The sequence below is a fragment of the Candoia aspera genome, chromosome 7, assembly GCF_035149785.1.
Source record: "Candoia aspera isolate rCanAsp1 chromosome 7, rCanAsp1.hap2, whole genome shotgun sequence".
Lineage (NCBI taxonomy): Eukaryota > Metazoa > Chordata > Lepidosauria > Squamata > Boidae > Candoia > Candoia aspera.
This window is the reverse complement of record NC_086159.1, coordinates 66,481,539-66,506,107: the sequence shown is the minus strand read 5'-3', so window position 1 is coordinate 66,506,107 and position 24,569 is coordinate 66,481,539. Positions and strand designations below refer to the sequence as shown.

Below are 24,569 nucleotides of genomic sequence, written 5' to 3'. Positions count from 1 at the left end.
GTGGCTTCAACACTGAAAAATTAAATTAAATTAAATTAAATTAAATTAAATTAAATTAAATTAAATTAAATTAAATTAAATTAAATTAAATTAAATTAAATTAAATTAATTAAATTAATTAAATTAAATTATGGATATGTGCTTATGGATGTAATTTTTAATTAGTGGGCTGTTACAAGAATGCCTTTGGAATGAAAAATAATTATTTAAGCAAAGGTTGGACAGCTGTGTGGAATACTGAACTGTACTCTGCAGTAAAAGAACATTCAGCATGTGAACACAGGCTCAGATAAGATGATCTCCCAATTCCTTTCTTCAGTCTCCCAATTATTATGTGTGATAAGAGCAAACAAAATCACATACTCTTTGGAAATCTTCCATCTCCTAGTTGTTGATATATCTCATTGATATTTCCTCTGCTCATTCAGACCTCAGTGTTCCCTATCCTACAGCTCGCTCTGTTCAAATGGAATCCTGGATGGATTTTTTGTTACTGCTGAGGCCACCTTTGATGGATCAGTTGACAGCTAAGCATCTCAAATAGAGTGATCCGGCTTTGCTGACCTACATTACCTCTTTGGCTCTCTAATGCCTGGCACCTCACCAAACAGAGTTCTGCTACAGAGCTAGGATGCTGTTATAGATACAGTACTCTATTTTGTCCTTCTGCTTGACAAAAACAGTTGGTAGCAAAGGAGTAGAATTCATTGTGTCCTCTTCTAGAAACCAAAGATGAAGCATTATGCCCCTGCCCAGCATGGCCTAACCAAAATAAGGACAGTGAAGGCCAAATAAAACTCATCACTTCCTTAGAAGCCCTGCTGGATTTCTGTCTGGGAAAACTCCAACACATCTTGAAAGGCATTACAGATATTCTGAGTGTGCCCTTCTTTGGGTATTGTCAGTAGAAAAATATCTTAAACATTTGTAGAAGAGATACGAATTTATAAAACAGAAAGCTTCTCGGGGGGAGCAATATTTTGAATATCTCTCGAGATATAATGAGCACTGACTTTATTTTTCTTTTGCTGTTTATGAAATTGTTCAGGTTCACACAGGCAACGTAAACTTTTAATCTTTCTTTGAATTACTTGGGCTGAGTTTGCTGCTTGAATACAACTTAGGCTTCTTAACTTACATTTTTATTTATGTTTATAATATGCTCAGGGACCCCTTGTGCATGAAGGATTTATACATTTTCAAAACAATATAATTTTTGTTTTTTTCCACCTCCTGCTTCAACTTTATTTGAGTGATGATCGTCTGCCTTTCTCAATTTCACACCTCTCCATATAGAATCAAAACAAGAGCAAAACTGGAAGTTTGGTGCATCAGAAGTTTGATTGCATCAGTTCAAGGTCCAAGAGTTCCATCACATGTAGCTATGTAGATCTAAGCTCACATAGGCCTTCCACAACAGACTGGGATGTTCTGTGTTTTGATCCTTGTTTCCTTGACTGCTTAGTGATTACACCTTCTTTATAGAACCTAGACGACATAATCAAATAAACAAACAAACAAACTTATTTCCAACATTAGCAGGAGAAAAAGAAACCATCTCTTAATTTTAAGAGTGAGCATGCTGATTAATGACTGCAATAAAAGTCTTTCATTTCTCATTTAAGAGCGAGAAACCAGGCCTGTATGCAATAGCACTGATGAGCAAATGAAAGCCTGATGTATGAAACGCTGGCAGAATCCATGGAGTTAGGTAGGTAGAACTGACTGATACTTGTTGAAGAAGGACTATGGTGAGGAAGGAATAGAAAGGGTTCACAAATGAACAACAGATTATTCATACTGCTGAACAACTAATTGAATGACTAAGCAGCTACATATGATGAATAACTAGCTACATGATTCTGTTTCCAAATGATTCTCACTGTCTATCTCTAGCATTCTGGGGAAGTAGCAGAAAATTGCTGCTGAACCTGCTGCGAAGAAATTAATATAAAAGCACCACTTGTCAGCTGTGAAATCTGCAGTACCGTACTGCTCGTTCTTCAGGCTGCTGTTGTAAATCTACTTTCCTGTGTACAGTCTCATTATTAGTCAGTTGTGGATCACTCTACCCTATTTTGGAGTGACAGGTATCCTGACGTAAGTTAGTTCAAATGAACTATCTGCTCTTGAAAAGTTGTAATGGGTTAGAGGTGGTTACCATTTGGATAGGAGATCACCAGGGAGCCCCAGGACTGTAGGTCAGACTAGGAAGTTGAAAAACATCCCAGAGAAGGTGGTGACAAACAACTTCCATATTTATGCCAAGAAAGTTACGTGACATCAGGAGCTGAGCTCAACTCAACTTTACTTTTGTTCCAACAAGGGTAAGGAGAAAAAAAAAAACCCATGAAAAAACAATGCATTTTTCTGGTTATTTGAATTTCAGGGCCCTCTCTAATTTTTAAAAAATGTATCCGCAGTTGTTACATTTTGGTATCCAAATGAATTCTGAATGGTTTGGTTTTCGTTAAAGCTTGTTATGTCAACCACGGTGTCTCCATATGGCACAGCAAACTATAGCTAATCTAGAATGGAAGCGAAAGTGTTGAGGTTCCTTCTGGTTCCAGCAATGTCCACAGGAACTACAGTAACACCAAAATGATTCCACACAAATGATGATTTCATCATGCAAATACCATCTGATGTTGGGATACATGTATGTAAATAATGGCATTTGCGTGACATCATTACACATGTTTTCTCATGTGCCTCCTCTTGCCCCTTCTGAGGACTCCCATGCCTATTTTCATTGCAGTGGGTGTGTGAGCCCCTGTGGAGGGTAGGCTAGCTTTCATAGTGCTAAACCTTGATTTAAGCACCACCCCTTTGTTGGAAACGAAGTATGTTATGAGTGAAAATCATTTGGCAAAGGTGGTGAATGCTTCCTTATTTACCAAGCGTTGATCAGTAAAGCTGACATGAACCAGTTTGACACTGTAACTGTGGTTGATCAGCTGATTCAATCCCAATTACATAATACATGTTTTATTATTTTTGAAAAGAGGCTACAGAGAGATTTGCCATAATTAACATGGGCTTAGTAAAGCTCCTATCTTACGTTTACGCAAGTGGATAGTATATTATGTCCTTACACAGTGCCATTTGACTTTCCAGTGGCCTAGATGTTCAGTGTTATCTCTGCAAGCAAAATATTATGGTCTCAAGTCCAGCAATGTGTTGGACAATAATTATCCTGATACTTTTTATTTCATTTGAGATAATGTACAGAGATTAAAAATATGGTTACTTCAGCCAGGTAAAGGCCTGAAATACAGGCCTTTATTTCATAACACTGGGGAAGTCGTTTTCTTATTCTACTTCTGTTAGATATTTAAAAATAACTTGGGTTGGTTTTTGTAATATTCACAATCCCTGCTGTTCTAAAGTGGTTTATTTCAAACCCCTCAATTCAGAACTGGAAATGGTATGTGAAACTACCCTTGTGTCGATCAGTTGAAGAGCTACTAAAGTCTATAATGTGGCAAGTTTTGTTTTTTTAAAATTGTGTTTTAAGTTCTAAAGAGGATAACAGAAGTTCTCTTTGTAGTAGGGATGGATAGATTATTACCAGTATATGCATTCCTCATCTTTTCACTCATAAACCTGTTCTTCCTGTTTTAGCATTAAGTTCTGACTTTATACAAATTCCCTAAGAACTCATGTTTAAATATGCTTATTTTAAAATAAACTATATTTTTATATATGTTTTGAGCCAAAAACATGGCTGAGAAAAGTGGATTCTTTCAGATTGCAATTCATGAAGATTAAAATCCAGAGGCAGGTCCAGGTTCTACTAAATGATGCTCAAGGATCTGTCTTGCTCACTGTTGTGTTTCAAACATTCCAGTATACAATGATTTGCTTCTAAAACCTTGATACACAATCCTGTCCCTTTTGTATCCTGCACCTACTACTTTGAGGTCTAGCTTTGGAAATTGATTCTAGCTTGCAAGTTAGTATTGACTCATATCAAATAATGCACCTTCACAAGACCCAGTTCTATATGGATCTAGCTGGAAAACAAGATTGGGAAAATGTGCAGTGTGGTTTGAGGAATTCTTTCTTGCCCTGGATCCTGTGCACCAGAGGAAGAACAAAGAGATTTAGAATGAAACAGTTGCTCACATTCCAAGCCTCTGCCCCGCTGGATCTCCCATAGAGAGATACTGGGGGGATTTTTTTTTTTTTTCTCTGTAGCTCCTAGCCAGATTTGGCCCATTTCTGGTCCTGCTCTGTAGATTTCAAATAGTTATTTGATGACAGAGTCCCGGACCCCTTTACATAATTTTTTTCCAACATTCCATCAGGTTGGAAAGAATAACAAGGCAGGACAAACACACAGGGCATGGCTTCTGGAATTATTTCTAACCCCTTCCTGAGGGACTAATTGGTGTGTCTGCTAAGTATTGCCTCGGTGTACATGTGTATCGGTTAGGGTCTAATTAGGACCGGTGGATGTGTGTTATGCCTTTGTGTATTTGCTTGCTGCTTGGCACTGGGAAGCACAGGGAAGCCTGCATAGGCTCCTCTCAGGGTCATGTGATGAGGAAGGAAGAGGGAGGAGCTTAGAAAGGTCAAGTCAGCTGTATTTTGAGCTGCTGTCCATCTGCACTGAGGACTTTTCCCCCCAGGATTTTTTTTTTCTTTACAGTCCCCAGCCAGAACTGGTCTATTTTCAACCTCAAATTTCCTTTTGCTGGCTTCTCTTGCTGCATCGGATTTGGTCCCATTCAGATTTTGGACAGTCATCCTGCTGATGGAAAAATGAACGGACAGAGTCCTGAGTCTGGTTACTTAATTCATTTCTAACATTCTTCTTGGGTGGGAAGAATAAAGCTGCTTAAGAGGACCCATCCTTGATTATTTCCCCTGTTTGAAATGCCTTGCAAGCTAGTTCTTTTTAATCTGATTAGACGTTGCCAAATTTCTTTCCGTGGGTCTTCTGTAGGCCAAATGGATATCTTAGTAGCATCTGATTAAGAAGACTTTTGCTAAAGGACAATTCATGCCACAGTAAATGAATTGGTTTTACTGAAGTTTTAGAGAGATCCCTCTATACTCCATAGTATGCTTCTGAATTATTTTAGATTGCCAACCTGTTTACAGATTGTGACAGCTTTTACCATGTTAGAGATGTAGAAAATCATAGGCCAGTAGATTATACAAGCTGTGCTTAATGAAAAGTATCTTTGTCCTTTTGCCTTCATTTTATTTTAATGACCGTAAAATAAACAATAATTGTTTGCTCAGCTACTAAGCTTATAAAGGTAGAAATGAAACTAGTTCAGGCTACCTCTGAATCATCCCAGGCATGATGTATTAGTTCTGAGATCTTCATTCTGATGCCACGCTGGCATCTGAAGTATTTCACATGGGTCTGGGGAAGCAACATTTTTTTAATATAGAGGGGAAGAAATGATGTCAAGTATGCTTATGCACTGCAATTATGCTTTAAAAATAGATTTTATTTCTCTGTTCTAGTTGCTAGTCATTAGTGTATACCCAATAATGCTGGAACACATCCTACAGATGTCCCCTTTATTGCTAGCACTACGTCAGTTTTTCTTGACCTGATATCAACCATTGCTTAAAATGTGTTGGACATTTCTTATGAAATCAGAAGATACCTATATAAGATGTATGATGTTACTAATCTGTGACACTGAGATATTCAATTCTGTCTGGAGGTTTTTCTTGTAATATTGCACAGGGCCTGGCTATCTGAGGGACTGTCTGCCTCCCTTAGTATCCTTTATAATCCAACAGAGTTGGCACACTCGGGATCCCATTGATTAAACAATATTATTTGATGGGGCCCTCAATGCCAGCCTTCTCTGTTGTGGCACCCATCCTATGGAACAGTATTCATATTGCTATAGGGTTGGGTGGTCTTACAAATTTCATAAATACCTAAATATTACATGATGGTTATATGACGTTTTCCCAGGTTTTAAGGTTGGCAACCCAGGTTAAAAAAACTATAGATGATGCCATTTGGCACAAAAACAATTGCTCTTTTGACTTCTGCATTGGGTCACTCTTAACACATCCAGCCAGCAGTTAAAACCTGAATATAGTGAATCAGCTTATTGATGTTATGTGTAGTGCCATCAAATTACACCAGGCTTTAGAAATGTAAGAGCTATATTCCTAGCAGTGGGACCAAGTTATCTGTTTCATTCTACTCCTAGACAAATCACAGTATTTTACCCACTGCTGTAAAATAAGAAGCAACTATTAATAATTGGCTCTATAGTTCAACTACAGTAGTATCTCTGACCAGTGGCCTGATGTGTAGTTCCAGCAGTTGCTTCAGTCTTCATATGAATGGCAAGATATTCATACATCTCACCCAGTATTGTGACTGGCAACAATAATCCAGAATATTAGGTAGATCTCCTTCTGCTTCTTGCTACTCCTTCCTTCCTTCCTTCCTTCCTTCCTTCCTTCCTTCCTTCCTTCCTTCCTTCCTTCCTTCCTTCCTTCCTTCCTTCCTTCCTTCCTTCCTTCCTTCCTTCCTTCCTTCCTTCCTTCCTTCAAGAATCCAGGGATTAATCCTTCTAGAAGCAAAGCAAATGATCTAACCTTGAGCTATGGGTTTCCTTAAGGTGGCAAGAATCACCCAAGAAATGGTCCTGCTGTTAAAATGACAACCTGGGTGTAGTTTGACCCATTTGTAGCCTAAGGAGGCAGCCTGATGTACTGGAACTTGATGCAGAAAATGGACGAGTGATACAGATTATGTAGCAATGTGATGCTTTGACAAATGCGTGCAAAGCGATGCTGTCTGTGTGTCTAACAATATTTTGTCTCTCTGTTCTGAAGTGATGTAGAGGCCTAATAATAGAGTTGTAAAGTCCATAACTTCATCCTTTCCCTGAGTGAAGTATGTGCGAGTATGTTTTGTGATATAATTTTTAATTCAGTGACTCAAGTAAAGGATGACCCTATCCCTATTAGTTCGGAGAGCAGTGCAGTCTTGGCTCTTAAATAAGGCTTTCTGGGATGGAGTGGAGGGGTGAATATCATTCCCAAAGGAGTTTATGCCAGGATGATCCGAAGGTGTACCGGTGAGGATTGTGGTTTGTGTTGTGTGGTTTATTTTGTTAAGATATATTGTGAATTTTTTAAACTTTAACTACTCTTATGGAAGAATTGTAAGCCACCTAGTGTCTGATTGTTCAGAGTGGCACAAAAGCCTTTGTCAGGAAGTATGTAATTAAAAAATAAAGCCTGAATTATTTTTCTTCTCTTTTTAACAGAGGAGGAGCTAAGGAAGCTGAGAGAAGAAACCAATGCTGAAACACTGAAACAAGAGTTAGAAAAAGAACGCTTGAGGAGGATAGAACTGGAACAAAAAGTCAGCGAAATTCTGAAAGCAAGGTAAGGGGGAATCTGTCTGCAAGGTAGAGCATAATTTGAGTTTTAGAAGAGAAATGTCTGTTCCTGGAGGCAATGCATGTAAATAATTCAATGAATACATGTTTGTATCCACCCCCTTATTTTTGTAGGTTGCTTTGTAAGATGTTCCATTTTGAAAAGTGGGATATGAAGGCAAGAAGCTTGCCTTCCTTTTTTCCCCTTCCCTCCCATTTTTCTACCATGGAGATAGAGCAAAAAAATACTAAATAGCACAATGGACGTGAATTTTAGCAGATTTTCTATGAGGATGCACAAGGACTGCAATATACTTAGAATAGCATCTGCTTCAGGGAGGCATTTTGCCAAGAGAACAAATGTCTAAATGATTTGAAATGGTCTGATCAGCCATTTGTTTGGTGTAAATTACATTCTGTCACTACTTGTGCTTTACAAGCTGTGAGCTAGTTTTATCACATAACACAACTATAATTAATGCTAGCAGTGCCTTGTTGGCAAATTGGGGGCTGTAGTTGTGTTTGTTGTTTCCTATATAACTTCTATTTTTAGTTTTTGGAGTATGGCTTATTCTCACTTTCTCTGTCCCATATCCAGGGGAAGTGAAATATTTGTCACCAAAGTGGTGGACTGTCTTCTCTAGAGATTTCTTAGACAACCTGCTTTTTGGTTATAAATGCCATTCTTTTGGGTGTTTTGTTTTTCAGGAGTAGATGTCTGTTCTGATTTTCTTTCTAGACTTGAGTTTCAATAAGGCACCACAAGAAATAAGCTAATAGGGCACGGTAAACATGTTTATTTTTAAATAACTCAGTAATTGTACATTCATTAACTCTGTATGTCCTTTGCCTATGATTGGGCTCTGCAATGCTGCTAATTATTCTTTGTGATTACAATGCTGCTTTTTATTCTGTTGCTTTAAATAAGCTTTTGTTTATCCCTTTATTTGAAGATGTTTTCCACCTTTTTGGAATATGTTTGTTTTCTGTAGTAGTTTCCCTTCTTTTATATACTATATATGGAGAGGAGAAGAGAATTCATGTAGGAATTTCTATATAAGGTTATTGGCTCTTCATTGTTTTCATGCATACTCACTTTTTCAATACTATTGAGCATACTTGGGCTGTGCACTCACAATTTTAATAAGACAGAATTATGGTGGAAGTTGTCAATTGAGGCAAAAAAATAATGAGGCCATTTTCTCTTCTGGCCTATTTCTTAGCCTGGTAACATTGGTAGTATTACAAGGTGAAGATGTTGTTAGTAAAAGCTAGATGTTGACCATTTTTGACCACATCTAAGAAGAACAAGTTGACCTGGCTTACATAGCAGAGACCTTGCAGAGGAAGTGTAAATTTCTGTTTGATATGTCTATCAGGATGCTTGTGCAGCAGGAAACATGGCTTGAATAGTTGGGGTGGTGGAATGGCAGTGATCCACAAGGTCAAAATTCCTGTCCAATAGTAAATCCCAGACAAGTCTGGTGTTCTATTAATATACTAGCTACCTTGGTACTTAATAGTATCTTTGTTTTGGCTGAAGGAGATGATGATGAGAAGTTTCGGTCTTTTTGATTATGTGCAATCTGTATGTAAACCTATACTTCGCTGCTGTGTAAAATTATATGGCGTGAGCCATTCATGGCCGGTGCTAATTTCATGCTATTCTAATTGCAGTGTGTCAAAATGGAAATTAACCTGAGCTGGCATTGCCACCAATAACTTTATAGAAGTGGCATTTTTTCAGTTAGAAAAAAAGTAAGATGTTAAAACAGATATAGTGTTGTTTTATAAGAGTTAACTTGTATAGAATTTGGGGTGACTTTTGATGGCATATTGTATACGTTTCTGGCCATGCAGGGCTGCTCTTAAGGTGTTTCAGTTAATATATTTTTATTCCTGTAGCAGATCCCAGGTTATATCATCAACTGATGGTGCAACCAAGTATCTTTCTTGAGTGCATCCCTGATTAAAGCCTCCACTTCTATGCATGATTTCAGAGAAGACGGTGTCTCATTATAGACATGCTGCCATCACTCAAATGTTTATTTGAAGAGGGTGGGGTGATTGCTTTTCACATATTACATCTTCCCAGGCCAAACATACAAAGAGTAGCATGCAACTGTACCATAACTTGGAAGAGTAGAATGCTGAAGGTTTATTTATTTATTCAATTTATATAGCTGCCCATCTTGCCATAGTGACCCTGGGTGGCAACAAGATATTCAAAGCATACAAAATGGCAACAAAAACCAACCAACGTACAACATTTATAATGACCACTGAAGTAAAAACCCAATTTAAACTAAAAACACCCCACAGGCTCCAATTACCTCCCAACCCATCTGCCTCAGAACACCTCCAAGTCTTTAAAGTTTTTTTTTTTTTTTTTGGAAATCCAGAAGGCTCAGGGCCAATCTGATCTCAGGGGTTGTGGGGCTCCAAAGAACAAGTGCTGGAAAAGAAAAGGCCCACGTTTTGGTTTCAGCAAGATGACATCCTTTAACTAATGGGACCTGCAGCATGCGTCTCCTTGCCAGACCTAATGGGATGAGTGGAATCAATCGGGGAGAGGCGGTCCTGCACATAAGCCAGCCCCATGCCAAGAAGGACTTTATGTGTGTCAATCAGCGCTTTGAATTCCACCCAGAAATATATTAGGAGCCAGCAGAGCTCGCAGAGCAGTGGTATAACATGAATGCATTGAGATGCGCCACCCGTATCTGCCTGCAGTGCTGAATTCTGGACCATCTGGAGCTTCCAGATGTTCTCCAAGGGCACCCCCATGTAGAGCACATTGCAATAATCTATTCAGGAGGTGAGCAAGGTGTGAGTGACCATGAGCCTGGGGCCTTAGATGCAACTGAGCATTTTTGTCTTTCACAATTTCAGGATAAAGAATTCAATTCCACTCTGATACTTTTGACAGGTGGTGAGTCTAGAGACTATTCAAAAGAGGTGTTCATAACAGAGCATATTAGCATGAGTGAAGCAGCTCTCTCAAATGGTAAAGCAGCCATGGCCTTAGAAGGCTCTAGAAGAGCTGCTTTGAAAGTGTCCCCAGCTTGGCTGTTCAAAGCAGATGTTTTCGTCTATCTTTCTTTGGGAGATTCTAAAAAAAGTGATAAGAAATCCTCCCTCTGTTCCTTTGACATACTGACAATTTTTTGTTTTGTTCAATGAATGTATTCTAAATTGCACTTGTTTTCTTAATTTGTTTTAGAACAGACGAATCACCTCCATCTACTCAGCAGCCCCCCAAAGCACAGAATGGAACAGGTATATCTGGCTTCTTACTAAAACTGTTAATGATTATGGATGGGATTTACTCCAATTGTAGGAGTGTAGAAGAACAACACGATCAAGCATGCCCCATCCTACTAGTAGAATTTTATAGATGAAATATCTAGCAGAATGTGCAGTTCTCTGTCTTAACACATTCTGTTATGTAGAGATTGCAGCCCCTTTTTATGTTAGTAAGCAAAGTGAATAAAAATAAAAACCAACTTTGAAAAAACCTAGATTTCAGTTTTTTATTTTTGAAAAGGGTAAAGAGAAACTTAGCTAATCCATTTGCTTAGCTCACCATATAGAACAGAAAATATGGTGGCTAAGAACTGGTCAAATTAGCCACTGTGTTTTCTGTCCCATGTTCAGAAATTGAGTAATTGTCAGACTTTACATCTGTCTGTCAGTCATAAGCATTTGGGGTGGGATGGGAAGGATGCTGTTTATGGGAGAAGAAAGAATTATTCCAAGTGGAACATGGGAAAGAAAAAAATATAAAATTTTCTAGTGTAAAAGTTTGTACATTCCCAGATATAACATATGAAATCTCCTTGGTGATACTCATTAAAAAATATATTACAGAAAATGGACTCACAATTATCAATAGAGCCTGATCAGCTGTTCGAGGGGGAAGGGATTTGTGTTATGTGACATCTGGAAATTATCCGGCTGAGGATTGTTTTAAAGGCCTTCCCTCTGCTTTTAAAAAAAGAAGGAAAAACAGAGAAAATGCACAGAGTGATTGAGCTAAATCAAGCTGTACCAAAATCTACTTTGTCGATAGGGCCTGTTTCCCAAGAATCCTACAAATAAAGCAGGTTTTCTTTCCTGAAATTTACCATGTCTGTCATTTGCAAATAAAGCACGGGATAATAGCTACTCAGCATTCTTATTTTCCAAGGATGTTTGTGGAGTCTATGTAGACTCCAAGGACATGCTTGGAAAATTTTGGAGGCAGATGTTTTGTTTTGTATCTTACCAGCCTCCTGGTTAATTTTTTGTTTGTTTGTTTATATTAAAGAATGCTTGTGGAGTCCATGTGGATTCTGGAGACCTTCTTGGAAATAAACATGTGACCAGCTTCTTGGCCGCATACTATGTTTTTACATGATGTTGAATTGACAATTGGTAGTTATAGTTTTACCTTTGCCTTCATAGGCTTGTTGCATCAAGAAAGTAAAAAGGAGTGCACTTCTAAACCTGAATGCTAAAGTCCTAAATCAATGTCCATTTGAGTTTGAGTTTGAGAGGCTAGTACAAAATACAGCATGATGTCAGAATTGAATTCTATAGTCAATCTACAAAGCAGGGTAAGAACATGAGAATATGAGAATAGCCATGCTGGATCAGGCCAAGACCTGTCTTAGTGCAGCATTTTGTTTCTCACAGTGGCCAGCCAGATGTCTCTGGAGTACTCCTAAGCAGGAGGTGGAGACATAGCCCTCTCCTGCTATTGCTCCCCTGCAGCTGGTATTTGGAGGCATGCTACCCCGATCTTGGAGGTAATCTTGTGTCTCAAGACTAATAGCTCTTGATAGACCTGCATCGATGAATTTCTCCAGTTGCCCTTTAAAGCCATTGAAGTTAGAGGTCATCACAAAATGTAATGAATTCCACAGATTAATTATGTTCTGTGCTTTCGTTTGTCTAAATCTCCTTCCAAGCAGATTCACTGGAAAAACCCTAAAGTTTTGAGGCGATAAAACCTTATCATTTTCTCCATCTCATGCATAATTTCATACTCCTCAGTCATGTTCCTCCTCAGTCGCCTTTGGGGAGCCAGGCATTCTACACTTACCTCGTAAGGAAGTTATCTCACACTCCCTAAGCATTTTCTTCTTGTTCTGCATTTTTGCCAGCTTGGTTAGAATCTTTGTCAGACAAGGTGTCCGACCAGACCTGTACACAGTATGCCAGATGTTACAGAGAACCACAGAGATGACCTTGAAGATACTATGTGATAGCAATTAGAAAAACACGATTTAAGCCCAGGACAGGAACAGAACATTAGAAAGAAACTTAAAAGGTCTCCGCCTTAACTCTCTTTCGTAAAAGAGGACTACACCAAATGGGAAGGGAGATGCTGTCAAGCATTCAGGATTCTATTACTGTAGGCCATATCAGTAAAAAAGAGTTCCAGTCATTCTTAGGGGACTGTTCCCTGACCTGGCCTACATCAAACAGCTGTACAGTAGCATATGATATGGATGTGCCATAGATTTTATTTATTTATATTTTATTTATTTTATTTATACTTCCAATTTAGTCACCGCCCATCTCACTCAGAGACTCTGACAGCATTTTATACAGACATTACAAGGGCATTTTTATTTTCAGTCCCTTTCTTAAAGATCCTTAGCATGGACTTTGCCTTTGTTTGTTTGTTTGTTTGATACACCGCCCATCTCACTATAAAAGTGACTCTGGGTGGCTTACAACTAAAAAAATTATAGCTGCTATGTAGTGAGTCAACATCTTTATTGAATTGTCCACTATTATCCCAATATATTTTTAGAATCCATTAGATTTTCCTTCAGCAAGGTTTACTCCTCTATATGTTTGATCATTTTTTAAAATGATCTTTTCACCAATTTCTCTGGAAGAGAAGCCAAGCTGATTAGCCTGTAATTTCTCAGATGCCCCCTGGATCCTCCCTTAAAAATTGGTGCCCGGTGGATAACCTTCCAGTCCTCTGCCACTGAGCCCAACTGGAGGAACAAATTACATATTTTTACGAGAAGGCCACCGAGTTTTTAATTTCTTTGAGGACTCTGAGGTAGAAGCCGTTAGGACCCAGTGATTTGTTACTGTGTAATCTCTAAGGATGCCTTAAGGTACTTTGTCTTGTTATCACAGTTGGTTTTGTTGTTCTGATTCATTCCCACCAAAGTCAATACGAGGCTCTGGTATCTGTCCTATATCCTCTGTAATATAGGACAGATGAGAAGAATTCATTCAGTTTTCCATATCATATCATATCATCCTTGAACTCTTTGTTCATCTGCTTCCCTGCCTGTTTTCTGCTTCAAATATATTTTAAAAAATTCTTCCTATTTCCTTCAATGTTTTTTTTTTATTCTTGCCTTAAGTTCCTCAAATTCTTTGTTTTGTTTCATTTCTCCATTTCTTATCACTTTACATTTCTGCCAGTTTGTGTTCTCCTATTTATTCTCATTTGGTCAGGCTTTCCATTTTTTGAAAGAAGCCTTCTTAACTTGTTGACCTTCATGGGCACTATAAGAAAGCTGTGCTGGGCTCTTTCCATACTTGTTGACCTTTTCTTACATTGTGGAATACGTTCTAGCCAAGCATCAATGATTGTGATTTTTAAATAACTTCCTGGCACTATGAAGTGATTTGGCTATCTAGACTTTTGATTTCTTTTTCACTAGTTTCCTCATTTTTCTGAATTCTTCCTTTTCGTAATAATACTGGATTTTGGATCCTATGGCAGTTTTCTGTTTGTGTATATGCTAACAGTAGTAACGTTATGGGAACTGTTTCCTACAACACTTAAGTCTTGCTCCAGATCATGATTACCACTGAGGATTAAATCTAAGGTTGCCTCTCCTTTGGCCAGCTCCAAGACAGCTGTTTTGAGACACAAGAATTTAGGAGATCTGGGAGTGGGTTTTTTGTTCTGGCCTGAGCACGAATGTACTCAGTCTATGTAATGGAAATTAAATTCCTCCATTGTTACATTATTCGCATACCTCTCTGATTTCTTTCACTGATACCCTGAAAGATACTTTCTAAAATTGTGAAAAATTGCACAAGCCTCCTGAAAGATATCTTTCAGGAGGCTTGTGCAGTTTTTTACAATTTTACAGTTAGTTTGCTAAGAAAAAGCAACCTACTGACCTTTTGATATGGGGAGTATAAATGGAGCAATATTAAAGAATGTGTCACAGTAACCCACTGCTCCCTGTTTGCATAATACATTTCCTAAGACATTGTTTAGAAGGAAGACCATTTATTACAGTGTCTGAGGTCATAAAAGGATCACGTTGAAATAAACTGACAAAATTCCAGGATGCAGGATTGCAGTGCATCATCCTATCAGTTGTCAGTCTGCAGGGTAAGTTGCAGTTCTTCTTCATTTTAGAACATGCCAAATTAAGCATAGTTCGTCTCCACATAAGACTCAAGAATTCCAGCTGGTTAGCAAAAAGACTGTTACTAGTAATGCATTCAGACATGGATGGAACTCATTCCAGTATGAGATGTTACGGTGAGCCCTTTTGTTAATGGACGAGTTTAGTTCCCTGAATGTTGTAGGGCAATAGATTCTGTTAATACCAATTATCCTGCCCTCTAAGGATTTCTGGTTGTGTTTTCAAGTGATTGCTTCCCTTGGTAGTTTTGAACTGACTGTTTTGGAAGTTGCTTAAAAATGTAATGTGTTTTTGATTATTAGATAAACGCAGCCACATGGTGTGTTCAAGAGTTCAGAAGTGGATTTATGATAAATTTGGGGAGTATATTGAAGACTTTAGATTTCAACCAGAAGAAAACACAGTGGAAACCGAAGAGCCGCTGAGTGCTAGACGGTAAATTATATTGGAAGACCCATTTTCTTATTATATAAAAACAGTAAACATAAAAATCCCTGGGATCAATGTACATAGGTAACAATCAGTATAATGCAGAGTTTCTCTGCAGAGTTACCATGGCAATGTGTAGACTTCAACTCCCAGAATTCCCCAGCCAGCATGCTGACTGGGCAATTCTGGGAGATGAAGCCCACACATCTTAAAGTTGCTAAAGTTGCTAAGGTTGAGAAATACTGGTATAGTGTTAATAGAGGTTTATTAAAGGCCTATATTCTATATTTTACATCTTACAGTTCTTAATTTTTACATTTATATTTGATTTATACTGAAATGGAATTTTAAAACTTCTACTTTTGTCAAACGTATTTCTCTCTGTTTCTTTCTCACTCATTTTTTTATGGGTGTGTGTCGGTGTGTATCTGTGTGTGTTTGTATTTCTGTAATCAATAACAGCATGTATTACTGTTCCATATTTTTGTTCTGACTCCTGTCTTGGGAAGATCTTCTAACTTATCTTTAAAGGCAGCTCTAAAATGAATGTGTCAGTGCATATCGTTTTAGAATCAAGTCTGCATTAGATGTACTAACAGTAAACAGAAGCACATTCATCTTCCAAGGGGCTTCTCTAAATGTTTATTCTTTACTTTCAGGCTAACAGAAAATATGAGAAGATTAAGTAAGTATCTAACACATGTTTATTCTAATGCGCTTAGAGGTTATATAGTACATATGTCTGTAATGGGCTGACAAACCATATGCAAATAGGCATGAGTGACATTTCAGTATCTTTTGTTCACTCTGAGAGCGAGGATGGGGGTGGGCTAGGCCTGGAGTGTGCTCTGCAAGCAAGCAGTAGATTTGTCTATTTTGTTGCAATCCCCTAGACTAAGAGAGGCAGTATAGTATAGTGGTTAAGGATTGCCAGCAGAGAAACCCACATTTTAGGCTACCAAGTTTTAGACTCTGGGCCAGTAGTCTCTCTCTCAGCCAGTTTATCTCACAGAGTTGTTATGGGGGGGGGGGAATAAGGAGAGCTACAGTATATATGCCATCTTGAGAAGTGAGAGAAGAGAGGGATCAAACAACAAATACATAAATATGATTTAGGATGCTTCAGATATGAATAATTTGGGGACAAGTTCAAATAAACATGCTCATTGCTCAGAAGTTGCTACATCAGGGGGTGATTTGCACATGTGAAGTGGATCATAACAACAATGGCAAAGCTCCATTATCATGTTGTCTCTTTCATCTGTTTTGTTCAATAGTTTGTAGTTTAGGAAGTCAGATGATGTAAATCAGTGGATTATTCAGCTTGAAACTTCTGGACTTTCCAGAAATCACATGGAGCCTTGCCTAAATAAGTATTTGTAAATGGGTACCTATGGGTTATCTGTAAAAATATTCTGAATGACTTTTTATTTGATTTGATGTTTTAAAAAATTAGTTATCTCTAATTTTAGACTTTGTATGTTTTCCTTCTGCGATTTTGAATTGTGCTATTGTCGCCTGTAAACCACTCCTAAGTAATTAAAAGTTATATCTCTATATTCTGCTCTGCCTAGAGAGAGGTGCCAAACCTGTTACGAATTTTGTGAAGAATCTTTCTGCCTTATCGGACTGGTATTCTGTCTACACTTCTGCTATTGCCTTTATTGTAAGTTGTTCTTTCTCAGTCAGGTAACATGCAATATGCCTTTTGTTCAATATGGAAAAGAGAATTATGAAAACCATTCACAATTCTATCAATGAAGTGGGTGTTAGATTTGTGAAGAAGAGGAACTTGGCTAAATAAATATCTTGGAATTTGACCTTCTTGTAAAATTCTAGGTTAAGGACTATGAGACAAGTGAGTCATGCCCCTTTTCTTAATGTCATGTAGCCTGTAAAATTACCAGTATTTGCAAATGTTCATGGTTTCTTTGAAAAGGTGACTTAGTATCAGTCTGATCTGCTGTATTTAGTGCATATAACCTGCTTTGCCAGATTAATAGCAAGGTCTCAGCATTGCTAAGATTTGTCTGCTTGTATATAGTGCAGGATGAGGGAGAAAATCATTTTGTTAATCAAGACTTTTATTAAGTACCTTAACAGATCTTTTTCAAGTAAAAAACCCCCTTTTAAATATAATAAATACTTAGAACATAATATTGGATGGTTTGTCCTTGTAAAATATGATATCAAATTGCTATCAAATCTTCCTTTTCTCTTCTCGCAGAGCTAGCCTATCTTCTCTTATTCAAAACAATGAATAGTAATAATTATTACAATAATTATATGAATTGTAATTGGACAGCTGGGACATCTACAGGGCAGTTAAAAAAATGTCAAGCTGTGGGGAGGCTGATGTTAGGTACTTTCACCTGTGGGTAATGCTTCTTTATAGAAAATTATTTCTACCTTTGCCTCAGTCATTCCAAACAAAAGAGGGCTTAATGTATCTTTAAGGAATAACACTTAAAGAAAACGCTTGAATTGACCAAGTATTGCCTCTGTTATGAGATGTTGTACACCACTCAGAGTCACTTTCAGTGAGATGGGTGGCCATATCAAATAAATAAATAAAATAAAATAAAATAAATGTTGCCTGTTTCTGTTTAGTTTAAAGAAATCTCTACCAGCACATAATCAGCACATTTTCAGGGACGGAGAATATCGGGCCCAGAAAACCTTGCTGATGTTCCTGATATGTCTGATACCCATTACTTTGTTCTTCTGTTTGAAATGACCACTATATTCTCCTTTCTAAATCATATGGTATTTAAGTGGATTTTTATTTAATTCTGCTTTCTGTGAACATTGAAAAATATAGTATGGGAATCCATAATGTTACTCACATGGGAATTTGTGGTCTCTGGGTATAGCGGTAAAGGTCTTAGACTGGCACCAGGGAAGTTCACGTTCAAGTCCACCCTAAGTCACAGAAGGTCACCGAGGGACTGTGGATCAGTCAGTCTCTTGCAGCCAAGCCTACTTCACAGAGTTGTTGTAGGGAACAGTGCGAAGAGACAGTGATATGTGAGCTGCCGTGAGCTCCTGAACAAAAGGCAGGATAGAAATCTAACAAATACATGACATTTCATTAGGAATTTTTTGCTTTTAAATTTACACAGTGAACCTAACGTGACTGATGTCTGAGTCAAGATATGTAGGATTGCAATTCATACCCATTGCTGTTAATGTGCTTTTTTAATATAACAATTGCAAAGATAACTTGCGTTGTTTATCTGTTCTTTTATTTGTAGATCTACATGAATGCTGTATGGCATGGCTGGGCCATTCCTATGTTCTTATTTTTAGCAATTTTGAGGTTGTCCCTAAATTACCTCATAGCCAGGTAATCACTCTTTAATATGTTGTCAATACTAGGTATGCCTCAAATACTGGAGTATATGCTGCCTGATCTTATGTAATTTAAAGTGGTTTATGAGCCTGTCTGAAGAGAAAAATAATATGTTTTATCTCGTCTTCCCATTTAATACACTTATTTTTTAAATTGGTAACAAAATAAGAAGTTCCAGTCTTTGATGCTCTAGTGATTTAGAAATTAGGGCTGTACAAAAATGTTGCACCACACGTGGAAATGCTCAGTTTCTGGCTTTTTGGCTGTCTCAGCAAATAGCAGCACCTGGCCAACCACACCTGTGCTTGGCAGCTAAGCAGAGTTGGGCTTAATTAATATGTGGATGGGAGACCACCAGGGAAATACCAGAGTTGTTCGCTAGACTGGGGAGATGAGAAAACCCCTTGGAAGAAGACGGTGGTGAGCTGTTGCCATCCTGTGGGTAGTGTTAGGCTTCAGGGTTTAGTGACAGTGATCTAGGCAACAGATTTCCTGATGTTTCACCGGCAACTGTGGCTGGCATCATCAGAGGCAAAGTGGTCTGCTATACAGACCACAGACAACTGAGCAAGGACCAACTGGGCTCCTGTCTTTATAGTCAGGTGTCATGGTTGCTGATTGGTCTTTAGCTGAGGTGGTTTCCAATTGGCACAGGTTGGTGAGGGCTGGTCTCCCAACCTGTTTCCATTCCTGTTGCCAAGAAAACTGCATGGATGCCCCCATCTAGTTACCGGAGCTGAGCTTGACTTGAGGGAGTGTTTATATACAGTACTTAGTGTTATAGATCTCCTCCATACCAGAAATATGTTAGGATATATATTAGGATATATTATATTCCTAATATAATAGGAACTAGTAGCTGGTAGTGCTAGGGCATAAAGGAAAAGATCTTTCAGAGGCTGTTCAGAAACTCCCAACCTTTCCTAGAGAGTAAGAATCTGAAATGTTCTATTACAAAGAATAAATAAATTGGTCTTGGTCTTGGCTTTCATCCAGGATTTTACTTGATTTCTACTCTAGTACGACACTGTAAGGCACTGTGCATACCTATCATCATGATAAGCAGATTTCGATCATCCTTGCAAACAAAATGTCATTTCTGTTTGACCTTCAATATTATGTTTAAAAAGAAAGGGGACAACTCAATTCAATTGTCTTTCAGATGTTTGGGGAATATGAAATTCAGCACAACTGTTGTTTCTTTACAGGTTATAATAAGAGGAAGAAGTAAACCAGAAACCCACAGAATTTGAATTGTGGGTGTTGGCAAATCCTTCCCCAAATCCTTGTTCTTCATCAGATTTTCATTATCATTGTGCCAGATTTATTCTTAATGTTATGATTACTTCTACTTACTGTTCCTGCATTTCTTGGAATGGAATGGCTTAGAGTCAGCCAGCAAGTGTGTTCCATTGAGTTTTTCATAGCTCATTCATATTCATGGTCTGCGACATTTCCTGCCAGTGTCTGTATAGCTAAGCCATGCATTGAGAATAGTTAATCTGCAGAAGGGAACATTGTAATCAGAAACTGTGACTGAAATGATTGCCAGATTCATGTGGATGTCCAGAAAAGATAAACTTTGAAATGTGGCCCCATTTTCACTTGTATTTATGGAGATCCCTTAACACAGTGAATATATAGTAGGAGGAGTTCCAGTTTTGTATGTTTTTAGGAAAGTTGAAATATAATTTTTTATCACTATATTTTTATAGTGCGAAGGACTATTTTCTTGAACATAATTAGCATGATGATAAATTCTGGCTACACAGTCAAATATAGTAATCTGCACAGAATCAGTGCCTTGCGTGCAGGAATATTGTTGCAATAGCATAGCATAACTATTTCTTTTTTTCTTTTTAAAAAGTCCTGCCTATGTATTTTATGCAGTTATTTGATCTACTGCAGTCTTTTGAACATTCAGGACTATGAGGTCCCTTTAAGCTGGATGTCAGAACTATATTCAGGAAAGTTTTTAAAATTGAAAATAAATGTTCTGCTATCCACACAAGTTGCTTTTTAAAAACATTTATTCTGTTTTCTTGCTATGGAGCCACAAAGAAAAGCCAGTGGTTCTGTTTAATGTAAATATTATTTTTTTTAGAGGATGGAGAATACAGTGGAGTATTGTGCCTGAAGTTTCTGAGCCTGTTGTAAGTCCAAACGATGCTGAGATATCTTTGAAAATGTTGATATGAATGTTTTAATGTGTTTTAAAATCATACTATCTATGAGGTGTTTTCTACTCTGACAGTTTTAATCAGCTCAACTTCAATCATACTGTAACTGCATTGTATAAAATTGTATTTATACAATTGTATAAATTGTATGAAAGACCATATTACATAATGTTTAGTTAAAGAAGAAACATGGAATACATTTTAAGTCTTATTTTTATAACTTATATCTCCAAGTATCAGGAGCCTAATATATACGAAATTCTGAACAATGATTTAATATAATTTGCCCATGTCAGGACATTTCTAGTCCAATCACTTCTTTTTAAGGGCAGCTGCATGGTTGAGGTCATAAGCTTTTGCTTCTGTTTATAACAAGCAAGATATGTTAGCCAAAACGAAGCCTGATTGCCTGCATAAAATTTAAGAATCTAAACATAAAATAAATGCATAAATTCTGCCTGAGAAGTTTAAGAGAACTGTCAGATCAGCACTAAAACATGTATTTTAATAGTTTATTATAAGTTCATAGTACCACAGGATGAGTTTAGTTCATTAGGCACCAAGATGTCCTTCAAATACTCTAGTTGCAGTAGTTCCAGACAATGAATCTGTTTTAACATAACAGGAAAGCATGATCCTTGTGGTCATACTGGTCAAAAAATCTAACAGAAGCAGTCTGGATTGGATTCAGGTCTGCAAAATATGTGAAACAAATGATATTATTCAAATCGATCTCCACTTCTTTTGCTACTGTTTTATATCTGTGAAGCTGGGATGTAGATTGTGGTCCAAATTCTCCAAACTTTCTAAAGCAGACATGGTCCATGGAGCAGAGGAGGCTGCAGAGTGAATGCTGTCCACCAGCTGTGTTCATTCTAGCGGTGAAAAGATAATAGTGGATATAGCCCAATGTATATTCACAAAAGCCGAATCTGGCTGTCACCATAAATTATGATTTTTTATTATATGAGTGAATAATACTTGGTGAGCCTAGGATGCTTATTCCCCCCACTCTCCCCGTCTTAGGGGATAGCTTTGAGAAATATATTTGATGCTTTTGTTCCTTTTTAAAGTAATCATAGTTTAACACTAGATAAACTAGCTAGTTTTTAAAGTGCAGTTTATGCAGCTGCCTTGTTTCAATAAATTATAGTAAAATTAATCACATTATTGCAGAGTATTTTTCCTTTCTTTAAATAGGAAGCATGAGAGCCAGTTTGGTGTAGTGGTTAAGGCAGGCTAGAAACCAGGAGAATGTGAGTTTTAATCCTGCCTTAAGTACAAAACCAGCTGGGTGACTTTGGGCCAGTCACTCTCTCTCAGCCCTAGGAAACAGGCAATGGCAAACCACTTCTGAAAAACCCTGCCAAGAAAACTGCAGGGACTTGTCCAGGCAGTCACCAAGAATCGGACATGATTAAATGGAGTAAAAAAATAAATAACAGGAAGCACGTTTTAAGCCGCAGTTTCATTTTTGGATGACGAATTATTTTTATTGTTTTAGGAACCTCCCAAAGAAGACTTAACAGTGTCAGAAAAGTTCCAGCTTGTTCTGGATGTGGCACAAAAAGCACAGGTACGAAATCTTTGGCATCTCCGTTTAGCAGCTGCAAGTAGGAATCTGAAAGAGATTGGTAGATGAGAAATGCTGCCATGAAAGTATGGCATACTGGACTAGAAGAACATTCCATGGAAGGCAGCTTGTAATAATCACAGTGGATTTTCCTACATCAGTTGAGAAATAGCATAACATAGTAAATGTATAGGATCTGCTCTTGGGGGGGGTCCCAAGTCAACTTTTTAAACACTTTCTTGTCACACACACACATATTCCAATCTGATACTCCTTTTCTTCATGTCTCTTGATTACAGAATTTGTTTGGGAAAATGTCAGATATACTGGAAAAAATTAAGAAGTAAGTTTTTATATGTTTCCCTTCCTAACAGAACATTATTCTGTTAGGAATCGCCCGATGGTGATGTGATTAAATGCTGCCTATTTAACTCTCGCTCTCCCTCTCTCTCCAGTTTGTTCATGTGGGTCCAGCCTGAAATAACGCAGAAGTTATATATTGCCTTATGGGCAGCTTTTATTGCATCCTGCTGTATTCCTTACAGGATCATTGGTCTTGCAATAGGTAAAACTATTATATTTTCACGTTGCACGTGTTCTTAAATGTTAGAATTCCATATCCTGCTCAAACAGGAGTGATCAGGTTGGCTTCAGAAACCACCCATACAGTTTATGCTTTAGATGCCACACTACCTGGGGGTGGTTTTTCAATTTATCTGTTCCCTGTTGTCAGCAATGTCCCTTTTATCTCCCTTTATTTGTGAGTTAGTCTACCACATTCAGATGCAGGTTGCTGAATAGGGTACAAAACTGATTAATAAAGATAACGACAATAATTGTTCATTTGAGTCAATGACCAGTTCAGTGTGGCAACAGAAATACAAAGACGTTCAACAAACAATGCAATAAATGAAATATATAGCACATTATCAAATTAGAGGATGTGAGGCCTATATGAGCTGTTTGAAGTATATCACCTGCCTGAGGCCTAAAATCAAATCAAATTGTTGTTAATATTGTCATATAATAAAATAAAACATGCCTTAACATTGGAAAATTGTGTAGATGAATTCATGTAACCAATGTAGCCATTGAGTGGGTAACATTGGTCTATAGGTCTAACTGAAGATGAACAGCTCTTCTTTTCCATCTGGTAGATCCTTTAGGAGACGAGAGATTAGGGTGACATGTAGGTCCCTAGAAAAGTAATAACAGGTGGACCACACCCTCAATTGCCTGGGAGTCACCAGGAAATAACATTCCAGAAAAAGGATCTTACAATGTCTGTGTTCAATAACAGTGTCAAGGACAATGATAAATTAGGCATTAGTTTCAAAGTCCTAAATTGTGTATTCAACAATGCGTATAAGTTGTCCAGTTTTACTCTTAAGGTTCTTAGATGGTTTTCCCAATCATGGTTTCTTGTGGGGCTGCTCTCAAAATCTCTTAATAGAATCCTGCTGTACAGCAGGTTTAGAAGCTTCCAGAAATTCTGGCTTGGCCATTTGTTGCAATCAAGTTTGAAACTCCTATTTCTAAATAGCTGCTATTATAAACTTTGGGCAAGTCACTATCTCTGAGCCTCTCACCTTGCAAGCTTGCTTTCAGGATGAATGTGGGCGTGGGAGGCCCAGCAACTATGTGGATGTTTGTTCCAAACCAACCATGTAAGCCTGGAAAAAGAGGCAGCTGCTTTTATGATCCAGAGCAGGGTGGGGAAGTCTGGGTGTTGAAGTCCACACATCTTAAAGTTGCCACGGTTGAGAAACTCTGATCCAAAGAAAGGCTCTTGAGATATGCTCCTGCATATAGCTGAAGATCTCTTTCAGAGCATTTGCACAGACCTAATATTTATAGTATCATTCCGTTTTCGTAGTTCAGTTCTGACACTTCCTCATCCCAATCTTTGACTTTCTAACTATGCAGGACTTTATGCAGGAATTAAGTTTTTTCTGATTGATTTTGTCTTCAAACGATGCCCAAGACTACGAGCAAAGTATGATACTCCTTATATCATATGGTTGAACTTGCCTACGGATCCTCAGCTCAAAGAGAGGGCTAATGCTACAGTATCAAGACGGGTAACTCCTCCCTTCCTTCCTTCCTTCCTTCCTTCCTTCCTTCCTTCCTTCCTTCCTTCCTTCCTTCCTTCCTTCCTTCCTTCCTTTCTTCCTTTCTTTCTTTCTTTCTTTCTTTCTTTCTTTCTCCATAACACAGGTCAACAACATCTGTGTGGCTTCAGTGAGTAGAGCA

The 24,569-nt window shown here is 37.9% G+C and overlaps 1 protein-coding gene across 1 annotated transcript in view; it reads left to right on the top strand.

Annotated features, from left to right (window-relative positions):
• Window positions 1-24,569, top strand: part of GRAMD4 (GRAM domain containing 4) — a 77,266-nt gene that overhangs the window by 43,080 nt on the left and 9,617 nt on the right. Inside the window, exons 4-14 of the mRNA XM_063307952.1 lie at window positions 7,266-7,386; window positions 10,603-10,658; window positions 15,085-15,217; window positions 15,871-15,896; window positions 16,786-16,877; window positions 18,466-18,557; window positions 20,668-20,716; window positions 22,248-22,319; window positions 22,616-22,659; window positions 22,772-22,881; window positions 24,243-24,397. Of these exons, the coding sequence (XP_063164022.1) occupies window positions 7,266-7,386; window positions 10,603-10,658; window positions 15,085-15,217; window positions 15,871-15,896; window positions 16,786-16,877; window positions 18,466-18,557; window positions 20,668-20,716; window positions 22,248-22,319; window positions 22,616-22,659; window positions 22,772-22,881; window positions 24,243-24,397 (950 nt within the window). The remainder of the gene's footprint in view (window positions 1-7,265; window positions 7,387-10,602; window positions 10,659-15,084; window positions 15,218-15,870; window positions 15,897-16,785; window positions 16,878-18,465; window positions 18,558-20,667; window positions 20,717-22,247; window positions 22,320-22,615; window positions 22,660-22,771; window positions 22,882-24,242; window positions 24,398-24,569) is intronic.